At 40.9% G+C, this 16,379-nt stretch overlaps 1 protein-coding gene across 2 annotated transcripts in view; it reads left to right on the top strand.

Moving 5' to 3' along the window:
- Mtus2 (microtubule associated scaffold protein 2) overlaps nucleotides 1-16,379 on the top strand; it is a 507,691-nt gene that overhangs the window by 454,546 nt on the left and 36,766 nt on the right. For both annotated transcript variants that reach the window (XM_008825049.1, XM_008825050.1), the window contains one exon: nucleotides 3,980-4,046. In XM_008825049.1, coding sequence (XP_008823271.1) covers nucleotides 3,980-4,046 — 67 coding nt within the window. The remainder of the gene's footprint in view (nucleotides 1-3,979; nucleotides 4,047-16,379) is intronic.

Genomic DNA, 16,379 nt, shown 5'->3' with positions numbered 1-16,379 from the left:
AGATGCAGGATCTTACTTCTGTTTCCTTCCCACTCCCTTTTATCTCTTCCCCATCTTCACCTCTCCCTTCTCATCTCTTATTGTATGATTTCTTCCTCCCAGTCTTCTTATGTTTCTCCTAAAGACCTGACTGACAGAGATCAGCAAAAGTGACTTAGTTAAACATGAGATCTTCCATCATTCGCCCACTGTTTGATGGAAAACTGTTGTCTCAAGGGCCTTCCAACCACTCCTTCCCAAATGCCTAATTCTTCTCTTCCTATAAGGTGCAGGGTGGTTTGTTGTGATGTGGGATGTCCCACAGCAGGGTGGTGCTGCATCCATCAGGCACCAGCTGCTACAAGAAGCTGAGGAAAACATTGGCTTTGGGTTTAGTTAAGCTATGGTAGTTTACTGCCTCATGTTGTCTAAGTCTTTTCGACTCTGAGATGGACACCTTACTCATGCTATTTCTTAACTGATAAACTCAAGATCTTAGTTCTCTAGCTATGTATGTGACATATAAGATATGAGTTTTCCAAATTGCCCTTGACAACAGAAGCAAGTTAGTTGTTCTTAGTACTTTAATACAAATAAATACTGAAATGACCTCTCTCCAAAGTACTGAACTGCCTTAGTTTGTATACAGATGATTGTCAGATGGCCATATTGTGCTGCCATTAGAACAAGTGTACAAGCCCAGGAATCAGTTCAGTTAGAACTCTTTCACTGATCTGGCCTCCATCTTCTTTGAACTGTGTCAGAATTTAGAAGGCTAAGAATATATGGCTCAGTGGTAGAACACATGCCTGGCATTGTGAAGCCCTAGGTTTCATCCTGAGCTATGCGTGCGTGCACGCACACACACACACACACATACACACTCACACACATACACAAATTTGAGTCAGTGCAGGGTCCAGAAAGATGCTGAATAAACTGGAGCATAGGGGCTGGGGATGTAGCTTGGTGGTAGAGTGTTTGCTTAGCATATGCATCATTCTGGGTTTCATCCCCAGCACTGGAAAAATAAACCATCAAATAAATAGATACATAGATAAATAAATAAAACTAGAGTACATCTAAACATATTTAGATATTTAATACAAAAAAGCACCTATTATCTATGCAATGTTATCTAGTTGCAAATAAAACAAAAAGAAATCATGGAACTGTAATATAACCTAACACTTATATAAGCTTGGTCAGTGCTGAACACTAATATAATTGCATCATATATGCTAATTCATTTAACCCCCATAACAACTCTGTGCAGTAGGCATGGCATTTGAAGTAGCATCTTTTAAGGATTTGGAAAATGTACACTCTGGTATAATTGCTGCCCTGGATTCAGGGAAAGCAAAGATGCTATGGGACAGAAAGAAAGACAAAGCTTTTGGAGGCTGGAGGGATGGCTCAGCGGTTAAGAACACTGACTGTTCTTGCAGAAGACCTGGGTTTGAATCCCAGCACCCACATGGCAGCTAACAATTGTCTGTAACTCCAGTTCCAGGGGATCCAACAGCCTCTTCTGTCCTCCACAAGCATTGCACAACACGGGTGCACTTACCTACATGCAACACATAAAATAAAAATAATAAATAAAATACATATTAAAAATAAGTTTAAAAAAAAAGAAAGAGCTTTATGAATGACATAAGGAATCTGTCTTAGTTGATTTGGGCTCATACAGCAAAATAAAATTTTGTGGCTTATAAACAACAGAAATTTATATCTCACCGTTCTGAGGCTAGGAAATCCAACATCAAGGCTCCAGCAGATTTAGTGTCTGGCCCTTCTCACTGTATGCTCACTTCTGAAAAGATAAAGCCTGATACTTCTTTTATAGGAACACTAATCCCATTCATAAAAGTGTCACCCCATAACCTAATCATCTCCCACAGGCCCCACATGCTAACAGTATCATCTTGGAAGTTAAAGCTTCAACATATGGATTTGGGTGAGACAGAGATATTCAGACCCTGCAGGGCCCATTGCCCCTTAAAAAACAGCTCTATTGATACACTTTCTTTTTTATTATTTATTATTTTTATTTTGTGTGTATGAGTGTATTGCCTGCATGTATGTGAGTGCACCCATGTTGTACAATGCCACGGAGGTCAGAAGAGGGCTTCGGATTCCCCTGGAACTGGAGTTAAGGACGGTTTGAGATGGCTCAGTGGTTAAGAGCACTGACACTTTCTTTTTTAATTTATTTATTTTTATTTTATATATATGAGTATTTTACCTGAGTGTATGTATGTGTACTACATACACATAATGCCCGTGACAGCCAGGAGAGGGTACTGGATTCCCTGAAACTGGAGTTATAGGTGATTGTTAGCAACCATGTGGTTGCTGGCAACTGAACTCAAGTCCTCTGCGAGAGCAGCCAGTGCTCTTAGCCACTAAACCATCTCTCCAGCTCCAATTGATATACTTTCTTAAGAGAACCATTAACAAACACTTGTGACCTAATGGCCTTTGGATCACTGAGCTACACAGCTTTATTTGGGCTTTATTAATATCATGGCATTGCTTAACAAAGACCTTTTACATAACGTGAGGCTCTCCCAGGAACCCAAAGTAAATCCTAGTTACCTAAGTCTAAATGCAGCAGACTCACAAACAAGGTTGTGAGAAATGCCTCTAGTCCATTGGGCACAGGTTCATGAGAGGCACCAAAACCAGAGGCAAAGGTGGTCAGTAATTAAAGAGCATTGCAATAGTTTCCAAGAGTATATATGATGAGATACCCGATATAATTAACTTATAAACAGAAAATGGTTGCTCAGACTCCTAGTTTCAGAGGTTCTAGTCTAAGAGCAGGTGGACCATTGCTTTGGGTCTCCGGAGGGCATGCTGGGATAACAATAGTGGGGCACTTGCGGAAGACCAAACTTCTGCTTCATGGCCAGGAAACAAAAAGGGGAAGAGGCCAGGATACCACAGTCTTCTTAAAGGTCACATTCCCAATGACTTAATGACCGCCATTAAACCCTGCCTCTTAGATTCACAATGCCTCCCAGTAGAGCCCCTGGGAGACCAAAGCTTTAACATGGTCAGAAGATATTGAACATGCAAACTCTAGAAAACCATCACGTCATGGATGGTATCCATGTTCTATATTTGATCTACATTTTAACCAGCATTCTCTCTGAAAATAAGTTTGCTTTAAGTATATTATAATGAATGACAGGGACTCTCTCTGAAGAGCTGGTATCTCCAATTTATTGTTAATAATATTTCCTAATTATTAGTAGCAGTATTTGGCAGTCAAATCATAAGAAATCATCTATAGTCGCTCAAAAATGCAGATTTCCAATTTGCTGTATCTTCAAGTACTTCTCTGTGTTACATCATAGAATGTATTTGTCTTGGAAACAAATGGTCATGGAGTTTGAAATGGCATTCTTTACCCTAAATAATACTTCAAGTGTGCAATTCCTCCTGTCCCTTCTAGTAATGGCCATAGTACGTCAAAACACTTGGAAACCTTACTGTTGTTGATCTTACAGCAAAGAGAAATATTTCCTGTCAAGACTTCTGCTTTGATTTTTGTTATTCATTAGATAACTAACCAGCTATGGACAAAAGGGTAAGTTTAAGGGAATAATTGATAAAACAAGGCTATGCTCTTCTAAAAGTATATATAACATGGGCTTTTTCATAGTCAGAGATCACTTACTATCATTAAAAACCTAATGAGAATTTTCAGTATATGACAATATGTGCTAGCATATTAATGTGTAGGACACAGATGTTCAAAGAATGCATTCAGGATGATTTAAGAGTGTAATACAGAGAGAAGCATGACTGGGTGTTACTGTGTACTATGCTGTGAACTTTTAACAGGTGATGAATGTTGTGGCTTTCTTGAGAACAGTCATCAGCTTAAGAGCTGGACTTACTTGTTTAATATGACTCATTTATTAAACATGTAAAAGTACTTATATAGCATAAAACTAGGGGACTCTCGGTATCCATTTTGTTTTTTCAGAACGAAAGTGCCCTTGTGAAAGAAAAAGAGCTGTCAATCGAACTTGCAAACATCAGGGATGAAGTTGGTAAGTAGGGCATTGAAAATGAAGACCACGAAGAATGTCTATTCCTTATTTTGTATAACAAAATCCATTATGCCTCCTGTAATAAGCCAAAGCAAACCTGCCTAGCAAATGAACTGTCTTTCCCAGCACAGCAGTGGGTTGTTGGAGCCTCACAGGGAGCCATAATTTTTGCATGTCTATCGTTATAAAGATAGTTTTATGACAGTTAGCAGTGGAACAAATCAGGCCTTGACTGCTGTTGCAGATGGCAGCATATACATCAGTCTATATCACCGGCTGTGACAAGCATCCCTCCATCTAGACACCTCTGAAGACATGCAGGGCTATGCATAAGATGCAGATTTTACATAGTATTAATGTCCATAGTAGGTTGTCTACACCTTTCCATGAAAACTCTATAGTCTAGAACAAGTTCAAAAACATATCTGGTTGATTCAAAAATATGAGGGGTCATATTGAAAGGCCTAGTCTTTAGCTAATGAGAATGTCTAGTTCTTTCAGAGCCCTAAGAGGCCTTACCAAAATAAGGATGATCCCCAGGCCTTGAAGATGTGATAGGAGACAGGCTTCCCCTCTAGACCAAGGACTAGCAAGGGTGTTTACCATGCCCCACCCTCCTCCTCCTCCTCCTCCTCCCCCTCCCCCTCCCCCTCTTCCTCTTTCTTTCTTTCTCCTTCCCTTCCTCCTTCCTTCCTTCCCTCCCTCTCTCCTTTCTTTCTTAGATCCCTGATTCTCCTGACTCAGCCTCTCCATTGTGGGAATTACAGACATGTCACCACACAGACATCATTACACTTCCATAAGGGTGAAATTTATAGAAAAAAGGAAGTGCTCTGTGGTCCTCCCCCTCCCCCCCCTCTCCTTCTTCCTTTTTCTCCAGTCCTGGAAATTGCACCTAGGGCTTAGTTTATGCTAAGTGGCCATTAGACCACTGAGCTACATCTCCAGCACTCATAAAAATGTACTATTTTGAGATGGGGTCTCACTAAGTTACCAAGGCGGACCTTGAACTCGCTCTGTAGCCCAGACTGGCCTAGAATTTGTCTCTTTTGCCTGAATCTCTTGAGTAGCTAGAATTACAGGCCTGTGTTGTAAGCTTCTGCTCTGTTCTCCCTTGACTCTGTTTTCTCCCTTGACCACCTATAATTTTGTTTCCTCAGAAATCAGTCAACAAAGGTGAAATAAACATGGCCTTTTTCCATTGGCCTGCTGTTCTATTCACAAGTCAGCATCTCTTCTCTTCATAATGTGGCCCTGGGAATGGCCCACTTGTGCAGGTGGGGTTTCCTCCATAAGTAAAGTGACTGTGCCATCCAGGCCATCCTTGGCAGGTGACCAGCCATGCAAATAAGCAGAGAACCATCCTTCCCTGGGGAACACAGATCCTCAGGGGAGCAGTGGACAGACAGTGATAGGTCTCAAACTTAGCTCTCCCCATTCTCCTTTTTTTTCTCTCCTTTAAAATTTTGTTTTGTCCCCTGTGAGCTTTGTGGCTCTTTTGTTATTGAAGTAGGTTAGTAGCTCACTCTCTAAGAACAGGGCGCTATGGGAATGCAACAAATAACAGTCCTAGCTTGTGATCCAAGGTTACAGGGTTCCCACCTTAGCCACCCCCCAACCTGAGATGGAAGGCTCATGAGATCACTGCCAACCATGTGGGAAGAGCAACCACAGAAAGGGAGAGTTGACATTCTTCCTGCTTCTCCCAGGTTCTCTGCTGGAAGAGTGTCATCTTTTCATTTTTTTTTCCATGGAAATGAATTTCTTTCCTTGAGGTCACCACCATCTCTTCCAACTTGCTGTTATTGACTCTTACCCCAGAGCTTCTTGACCTTGGTCCCTGAGTGACCTGATGGTCAGGGTGTCTCATGATTACCATCTCTACTCCTCACTTACATTTCTCTCCCATTGTGGTCCCCTCATGAATCAGATCCCACTTAGTTCCTCAAAGACTTGCACTGAATGGCTCCCACTTTACCATGAAGAGAGACTAATAACGCCCTTGCTGGTGCTAAGGATTATTTTTATTCCTCTCCAGAGAGGTCTTGCCTTCCACTTACCAGTGTAGCCCTGGGATCCCTGTATAATTGTGCTGTGATGCTCAGATATCCAAGAGATCTCTTACAGATGAGTCCCCATGGTGTCTCTAAAAGAACATCCTTCCTGAGACAGATAGCCTGCCTGATTAAAAAGAAGTTTCTCCATCTCCAGCTCCTTAACAGCAAAGATCCTCTTCTTAAACTTCACTTTAGCCCCTGCGTTCCATGATATAATTCTGAGACCTTTTCTTCCCAAAGCTACAAAAGAATGAGTCTGGCCCATGCTTTCCTGCCGGTCAATTCCAGGCAACAGGGGCTAGGGACTGCTGTGAGACCTGGGTCTTGTCCCTGCTGGAATCACAGCCTCATCCCCAAGATGGCTCCTAGTGGCTCCTAGTGACACTGTGGGGAGGCAGCTCATAGGCATAGGATAGAGGTTCCAAACAGTGCTGATTTCAGAATGACTACCATCTCATGGTCAAATAGATATTTCCCAGTTTTACTTATTAAATAGTAGGACTTAAGCTTAAGTCTACATGTCCTAACAATGTCCTAACAACTTAGTGGCCATTTGAAAAGCTAACTTAAATTGGAAGAAAAAGCAATGTTTTCATTTCATTTAAGCAACCAGTTACTTGCTAGTGGTATGTCTGGACTGCTGGCCTTTGCACAGCGTATCAAACCTTAGACTCAGGTTGGATAATGCTACCTCAGGTCCTGTTTCACAGGGATTGTCACTCTGCTTTTTATCAAAGCAACAGTCAAAGCTCAGCTTCACAAAGATACAGTATCACCGAATGGAATGACGTACAGCTGGTGGGTAAGGAATGTCAAGCTGGGAACTAAGAGTTCCTAATGTGTTGACCTTGGAATTTGAAGATATCCTGAAGGGCTCCTGTGGGTTGGCTGAGTAGCATACTGTCTGGGAACCACAGGCTTAGGAACACTTCCCTCACTGGGTAAGAGGTTTGAGAGTGAAGATGACTGGGAGGCTCTTAAGTCCCTCAGTCACAGTTTGCAAGCCTGACCAATGTACGTATTCTATCTCATCGTTCCTTAAGTGAAATGAAAATACTGTCTTTTCTTTAAGTTTATACTAGTTTTTCAAATAGCCACTAAACTGTTAGGACACACAACATAAGCAGATACCCTGTTCTTAGGGAATGGCAGGAGAGCATCGAGGAAATAGATTTTCTGCAGTTTTCATGTGCATGGATATCTCTGAAATGCTGAAACCAGCTTCTGAATGTGTTTCTTCTAGAGATGGGTAAGTTTACAAGTGATTCCAAGGCTTGGCATCTCTGAGAATAAATGGGTTGGCCTCTCTGGCCCTCAGGTTCCCTTTCATAAGATGGAAAACCAATTACAGAAGAAACTGCTGGCGAAGCACTCTTTAAAGTGTGGCACCCGAGTCTAAAAATAGAGGACAGTGTTCTCCTCTCCAGGTTGAATTTCTCCCCAGAGAGATGTCTGTCCTCCCATGGGCAGGCTTTGGATCTGGGAATGGCTCTCTGATATACTGGGTTGGTTGTGCCAAGTCCAATGGCACCATCTTCAACAAGTTCTGGAAACTTCTAAATGCAACAGGATCTGCATTGGTTTCGAGTTTAAGTCATCTGATTTCTGTATTAGTGCTAAGAATAGAACCAGAATTTGTCTGCCAAATGGAAAAAGCTACCAGAGAAAGGGTGGAAGTCCCTGGCAGCACCACAGCCTGTCATTTGGCCCAACATTCATCCCTGAGGACACTTCAGGAACAAATTCCCAATTCACTGTCGAGATTACATTTGTGATTGAAGAAAAGGCAGAGAGGGAAATGGGGACCCCAACTGTAATGCCCATAAATTCTAGCTCCATGTCCCCCCACTTTCCCCTTGAAGGAGAAGAGAGTGAAGTCTTCAGACTTGACTTATGAAGAGTCCAGTGAGAAAGACATGCTCAGCCTTACCCTCACCAGAAACCCTGCTGTTATTTACACCCATTATCAGCTGAGTCCCATGGGAGTCATGAGAGGTGAGGGACTGAGCCCAGAGAGTAGATCTAGAGAGAGTAGATCTAGGGAGATGGGATTTCTAAAGCCTGTGAATCCAGACAGAAAAGGAAAGAAACTACCAAAAGGAGAAACAGTTCAGGCATGTTTATTACAAATTTGAGAACAGGACTGGCCTGTCCCCAGTCCAAAACTTGCTGCTTAACCTATTTCATATCTTATTAAACTACTGCCCTAAATTCTGCAAATATCTTTTATAAGCCCCCATCAATTGTCCACACCCTTGGGATGAATAAATGCAACAATGGCTTCTACCATCTAGTCAGAAATAGCATCCTTGGTGGTACTCTGCCCTAATGCCTGTTAGAATTACCAGCAATGCTACCCTGGGCAACAGAATCTGGAAGAGTGAGCCCTGGGTCACCTTTAAATCTTCCAGGTATTTACTATGGAAAGTGAAATCTGAAAATAAGCACTCTGAAGAAGTGAGTTTTGATTTGGATCAGAATGAGGTGGGGGAAGTATTAGGGGCAATAAGGACAATATAGCCAGGTACTCCCAGATGTAACCTGAGGAGTTGCCTCCATTAGGGACCTCCACTCAAGGGAAGAATTTCAATATGAGTCAGTATGAAGCAGAGTTAGATTTATTAAGTAAAGACAAAAAGAGAAAGGACCATATATATACATATATATTTTCAGAACTTAACCATATACATTGTGAGGATATACATTGATATTTATTGAAGGTATACTACTCAAAGGTTATGATTTACCAAGTTCAAAGATTAAAGTTTAAAACAAAGAAAAAATTAAGTAAAATATATGAACTGCTTTAACTTATTTTTATTTTAAGAAACTTCTTTTTGCAAATGAAATTGTAAAGGGGTTTTATGAGGTTCAGGGTTAGGGATGGGAGAGAAGAACCGACAAAGTTGAGCTCTGTCTCTAGCAAAGCAAGCATTGTCCCTGTGTAAGCACCTTTGCTGTATTTTGTCAGTTATGTTGAAGTTTTTGATTGCTAGCCAGTAAGGAATATACACAAGATCCTGGGGTAAGGATCATCTTTCCCTCCCCACATCCCCTTAATTTTACCCATCTACCTATCATGCCTCTGAAGGAGTCATAAGTATTTAGGGATGGGCCTGGAAGGGCCTGTCCCCTAGGCTCTGGGAAGTAGGCTAAGTCAAACCCAAGCATGGGTGGGTAGGGAAGGCACAGGAAAGAAAACTACAAAAGACAAACTCTGCCTGTTGAAAATGACCCTTAGGGCTGGCCTAGCCTTCGGAAATGGGCTCCTCCCTTTACCTTTGAATGTCTAACTGGGGTGCTGAAGACTCCAAGCTTGATGAGGCCAGATGGGCTTTCAGGATCTAAGTATAGAAAGTAATTCTCTGTTGTATTTGCTGGCAAGCCACGTTTACAGTACTTTCTCCTTTGTGACATCTCTAATGGACCACAACAGAATCTTCTAGAAGATATGCAGTTTGACTAGTACCCTCTACTTTGGGGGACTTTAAGATCCTATACTGACAGAGAATCCCTGATGCTTGCTAAGTAGGTATCCCCAGGTAACTGATAGTCAAGGGAATTGTGAGCATATGGCCTTAAGTGTGATGCTTTCTGACACCAAACATGGGGATCACTTTTCCATGCCAGCAGCCAACTATCTCACACCAGCTTGGTTCCCAACAGTTCCATTCTGATTCTCTAACCACTCAGAGTTAGCACAGACTCCATAGGTTAAAGTTCAATCCCACAAGACTGACCCCAGTTCAGCTCCAAGACACTATAGTTCTGATCAACTGGTTATAGACTCACAGTGATTCCTATAACCCTCTTGTCAAGTTGTACAATTTTCTAGAATGGTGGGCAGGCAGGGTACAGAACTGCCATGCTGTCTCTGGGAGAGCCACCTTTCTAGAACTTCCATGTGTTGGTCAACCCAGAGGCACTCTGATTCTTACTATTGAAGAGTTTTCTAACCCCCATATTTAGGAAGGAAATAAAGAGGCATCTTATGCTCTCTGAAAATCAGTGCTGGAAGTTCCAGTTCTTTAATCAGTGTTTCTGGTAACCAGCCCGATCCTGAAGCAAACTAGGAACCTCATCTCAAGTAATGTTAGCATAAAGCTAGGTGTGATACAAAGGAATTCATAGTCACATCAGATATTCCTTTCATTCAGGAAATTTTAAACTTTTAAGAAACTGTGTCTGAAACAGCCAATTTAAAAGACTAAATCTAAATGTATTATTATAGCGTGGCTAGCTAATGTACTGCAGTTATGATGAATGTTTTTTAAAAGAGGTCTGAGTACTTTATATGCATCACAGAAGTCATAGTATTTGAGAACTGATCTAGATCATAATGGCTACAACCTAGCTACCCCATTCTAGAGACTAGTAAATAGACTTGTTCAAAGATCATGGATAAAGCTATGACTTCCTCCAAGAAGAGAAGTTAGTTCTTCTTATTCTCAACCCATTCATTCATTACATATTTATTCAGTGCCTATCTTATGACAGACACAGGTTTAACAGGGTCCCTGTGGTTGGTGCAGTGGGTTAATCCCTGCAGTGGGACTCCCTCTGAATGGAGACCAAAATGCATCCATATGCAGCCCTCAGTAAACCCTGTACCCAAGTGTGGGGCAACTGCCACTCATAGGGGAGGCACTTCTTTTTTCCCCTAATTTGCACCAAGTGTGGCTGTGGAGACTAGCTTGGCATGGTACTGTGTAATGGGGATTTTATGGTGAATATGATTGAGTAGAAATCCTTGCAGGGTTTATAGTTAGAGGCCCCATGAAGGAGGTGCTAGCTAAGATGAAGAAGTAGGCAGGGGACAACAGCACAGCTATTAAGCACCTGCGAACATCCTCTCCCCTTCACCAATGGATGTCAGGGACTCCCCGAATCTAAAAGGAGAAGGTTTTGTTTGTTTGTTTGCCCATCCCTCTTTCCACACAGCAATAAAATTTCCACTCCTGCCACTTCCTAGTAATACGACACTACAGTGTTGCCTTTGTTAGAAGATGCTGCTTTCCTTTGACCACTGGGATTTTTACTAGGTTATTGCTGCTTTGCAATAATGAAATGTAATATTTGAAAATTACTTTTTTCTTCTTGTGTTATTTCCTTGGGTCTATATCCTCAAAAGGATGGACCAATAATTTTGATAGGATTTCACATTTATTCCAAAGTCATCTATGTATGAACTGTTCTTAATAATTATTCTATAAATCCAGATAAATGATTATGGGGATTTACTCTCAATGTGGATTAGATTACCTTATAAGGAGGAAATTTTTTCTCTCTCTCTCTCTCTCTCTCTCTCTCTCTCTCTCTCTCTCATACACACACACACACACACACACACACACACACACACACACCCCTATCTGGAGATATATATAGATATAGATATAGATATAGATATATATTTGAGTGAGGTTTGGGGTGGAAACCTTTGCACCCCAATACTAACATACCTATAGACTCACTGAATCTGCCAATATCTGTGCTTCATTTTATTTTCCAAGGATAGGACTCTTGGAGTCAACAATGAAATCAGATCAAGTTTGAATTTGAAGAGTTTATTGTGCATATACAAGAACAGGTTGTGCACTGAAAGCCCTCAAGCTGAGCAGTAGTATCACATCTCCCATGTTCCAGGGGTCCCAGCACAGTCTACATAACCCATGGTGGGAGGTCTTAACCATTTCACAGGGCTGTGTGAGCTGTCTTGTCTATGGTTGGCTGGTTATTTCATTCAACAAGCCTATGTGGATATTAGCATTTGACTTCTTAAATCACATTTACAATTTTCCCACAAAGTATAGTTTCATAACTATGACCATGGATAGATTTATAAGATGTGGCTCCTGGAGGCAATTATTTCCTCTTGAGGGTTTGTACCTCAAGTGAACATTTCCAGTCCTCTGTGTGGTAAGGCTGAGAATGACATCACAGTCTCATCTCTACTGCCAAGCTAGAGCCCCTGAGCCCCTAGAATCAGTATGGATTCGATCAGCAGACAGAGGTGCAAGCAGTGCAGCGCATGGTCCAAATGCTTGGTCCTGGCTGGTGTCCCTAACTGACTCCAGGCCCTGGCAGTCAGACAGAAAGTCTTGCTGACATACATGCACACACACTCTTGGGGCTAGAATGATGCTAACCCTGCTACAAGCCTCTGCCAAATCCTTTGCTGGCTGCTTGGGGCTGTGACCACAGGTCTGTGATAGAACACTGGCTCTTCTCTTTGAAGTTTTCAATCACTCCAGCTTCTCTCTTGATTTGTTTACCTGCTGCCACTGTTCCCAGCCCCCAACTCTGCTTTCCCTGTCCCCGATGAACTCCACCCAACACCAGTAGAACACATACCCTTTCCAAATGCACATGGAACATTCATTAAAATAGACACAGATCCATAAAACAAACATAAAGGAATTTAAATCATACAGATTGTTTGGAGTGCTAACAGAATTAGTTTATAACTTGATAGCCTGAAAATATATTGGAGAACTGCAAACAGAAATTAAACATACTACTTTTCAAGATTTTTTTATTTTTAATTATGCATATGCATTGTGTGTCTGAGTGTGGGTTTGTGCATGTTATTGAGTGCAGGTTCCCTCAGAAGCTAGAAGCATCAGATGCAATTCCCTGGAGCCACAGTTACAGACAGTTGTGAGCGTCCCAGTGTGGGTGCTAGAACCTGAACTCGGGTCCTCTACAAGAGCAATATGTACTCTTAACTGCCAATCCATCTCTCCAGCCTCTAAACAGCATACCTCTAAGTAGTACATGGGTCAATGAGGAAACCACAAATTAGTTTAGATATAATATATGTGTGAAAAAACAAAAAAAGAACATCAAAATTTGTGTTGCAAAATTTTCCGATCAGCAGAATTGAATCTTCCCCTTCAAGCTATGCCACAAAATTTAGGTGGACACCCATAATATACTAAACATTGCCATAAGTAATCAGATAGTGAAGTGGAGAGAGTTATTAAGGGGGAAAAAGGTCTTATTCCAGAAGGTCTAACCTATTGTCAGAAATTGAAGTTTGTCAGTATACTTTCAAGTATACCAATTTCCTGTAAGCTTCGTGGCCCAGCATGACAAGGCCTGGGAATTCTGACCTTTTTACAAGAAAATAATATTCATTCTGAGCTGGGAAAAATCAAACCAATGATCTCAGCCACTATGATTAAATTTTATTCTAGTAAATGTAATTTTCCAAAGTCATTTTGGTTTCTCTCCCAAACAGGTGCTTCCATGCACAGTGGCATCAAAGCTGCCAGTTCCCTTTATATGTACCAGAGACTGGGTTGGTTGCCATGGAAAATACATTATCAGCTACAATTACACACACACACACACACACACACACACACACAAATATACTTTTTTTAGACAATGATTTATTCCATGCAGCAACAATACACTTTTTTGTATTTATAAAATCCTGTTACATCCCTGTGCATAGCACAGTCTGGTTATTTTATTCAGAGATATTTGTTTTGTGATCTTATGAAATAGTCTTTTAAGAATAATTTTGCTTTCTCATATATGTTAATGAAAATATTTTGAAGTCTGCAGGTTTAGAGTCGGGTTTAGCTTTGTGGTGCAGCATGTACTCAGAATGCATGAGGACCTGGATTCAATCCTCAACACCACAGGCATTCAGAAGTCCTTGGGTTTAAATCTTAATGAACTTAAATTGACTGACAAGTACTGAAGACTCAGGTACTGAAGGCTGCCCCTAAGCCACCTGAGAATGAGCACCCTCTCAAATTGTGGAGCCAGATGCCACCATGCATTTGAGACTCTATAAACCTAATAAATAATCCTTTGATCCTAATAACCATAGGAAATAAAGTAGATAATACCACTGCCATTTAAATGTGGTAAATAAATTATGGTTAGAGGCAGTTGAAGCAAGCCCCAAATCACATAACTATGAAGAATACCAGAGCTGGCTCCTTATCTCTTTCCACCCTGACCATATCAGGCTGCCTTCATGTTAGACGATCTAAATGATGCTTAGAGTAAGATAATAAGAAGCAAGAAAATGATATGATATATTATAAATATCACCTGAAAGATACTAAAGAGCATTTTGTAAAATGTATATTATAACTTGCAATCACATACTGATTCTGGAAGCATAATCTCTTCCAGTTGTGAGTCCCTCCCGCACACAGATAACTTTCTCACTCTTCTGTGCATCTGAAAGCCTCTGATCCAGGGTTTAGCACAATGAATATGGACCACTCACTGCTTCATCCAAGTTCATAAATGTAATTGAATACAAGGGACAAACCCTTTGCTGTACCAGGCAGAAAAGAACAAAGGCTGTGACCCCCAGGAACGTCTTGCCTTTGTTATGGAGTGTCAGGTACAATCAGGGAGAGCTGTCTTTCTGTATCCACATGTTTTACATACACAGGTTCAATCAGTTGCAAATCAAAAATAGTTTAAAAGAAAATTGCATCTTTACTGAGCATGTAGGTATGCTTCTTGTCATGATTACCTAAACACTGTAGTACAACAGCTATTTATATAGCATTTACGTTGTATTACATATTATAGGTAACATAAGGATTATTTAAAATGCATGGGAAGGTATGTATAGGTTCTATGCAAATATCGCTCCATGTTCTATAAGGGAGTTGAGCATCTTTGAATTCGGGTATGTCCTGGAGGATCCTGGAACCAATTTTCATTAACACCGAAGGACAACTGTGACTAAGATCAAGTGAAGTAAGGTGATAGGAGTCTGGAAGTTCAATGGGTGGGTAACCCAGTCAAGAGTCCAGAACAATCCTGAGGCTGGAGAGATAACTCAGCAGTTAAGAGCACTGACTGCTCTTGCAGAGGACCCAGGTGCTGTTCCCAGCACCCACATGGCAGTTCTCAGCCATTGATAACAGTTTTAGGGAATCTGACCTCCGCAGGCATTGCACAACACAGGTGCACTTACATACATGCAGGCAATATACATATACATATAAAATAAAGTAAAAATAATAAATAAAAAATTTTAAAGACGCCAGAAAAATCTTTAAAGACTAAGAACTGAACTTAAAGGAAGTTTAGGTGTCCCTTACAAACAATTCTTTGGTATATTTGATCTTTTACAAAGGTAGCATTAACCTTTGCATTTAAAAATTAGAAAAATAATGAAGATAATTATGTTTTCTATATGGGACCCTAAGCAAGAGGAGTAGGAAAATGTGTGTGCTAATAAAAAACTTTAAATTACTTGCATAAAAATTACTTGCATAAAAGTGTTTGGATCTAAGACACAAATGGTTTCCTCTGGGCAGATTTTTTTGACACTCACGTTTTCTTGCCATACCTACGGTTTTTCTCATTCAGCCTACCCAGCCACCTTTGTATATTCAATAGTACTGTCCCTTCACTTGCTTAATTTGGCACTATCTGAGCAAAATAATATAAACTGCAGTATGTGCCTGCACTCTTTTTTGATAACTATTTTTTTCCACACAAATGTCTGCTTTGAGGGAAATTATTTCTATTAAAGATCATAATAACTAGACGAAGTTTTGCATTGCAAGTGACTATAAAGATTTACTAGATTCTACAGTAATCTAAAGGCTTGGAGATCTTTGGGCTGGGGATATGGCTCAGTGGTAAAACATTTGCATGCAGAGCTCCTGGGGTCATCCCCCACATACAAAAAATAAAATGAAGTGAAAAATTCTTAAGGCTCCTTAGCATAACTGTTCTCTTTTTAAAGGCTCCTGCTGATGAAAACAGGCAGAGCATAGCCAATCAGATTGATGGTTCCAGTGAAGCATCATCCTGAGAGCCTGGAATGACAGACATATGTGGACATTGACCTTAGCAGATTCACAGTGATCTAGGTTTTTAAATCTGCCTTGTTAGTATCCCAAGAATAGCTCTGGTCTTCAGGGAAATACCTTAACTAAGTTGACTGAAGTCTGATATTAAAAACTCAAATAGCCAATTTATTAATATATGATGAGAAATATATCTCCTTGTAGACAGACCTACCTAGAAAGACAAAAATGGTCTTCAGAGGCTGAACAGTTGGGCAAGATTCATTGTAAACTGTGAACACAAATGGTGGCATCTTGCTGAGACTTCTTGCTAAGCCCTCAGTTCTTAGCCAGGAACACTGATGGGAAGAAGTAGAAGCTTTCGCTGACTGTCCTTTTCTAGCCTTGACACAGTGACTGCTGCTGGGCACAGAACCTCGTGGTGTATGGCTCTGAAATAGAATATGGGAGGAAAATGTGCCCAAGCATTAGAC

The sequence above is a fragment of the Nannospalax galili genome, unplaced genomic scaffold, assembly GCF_000622305.1.
Source record: "Nannospalax galili isolate Female #2095 unplaced genomic scaffold, S.galili_v1.0 scaffold768, whole genome shotgun sequence".
Lineage (NCBI taxonomy): Eukaryota > Metazoa > Chordata > Mammalia > Rodentia > Spalacidae > Nannospalax > Nannospalax galili.
The sequence above is the reverse complement of the archived record's forward strand: the minus strand, read 5'-3'. Positions and strand labels throughout refer to the sequence as shown.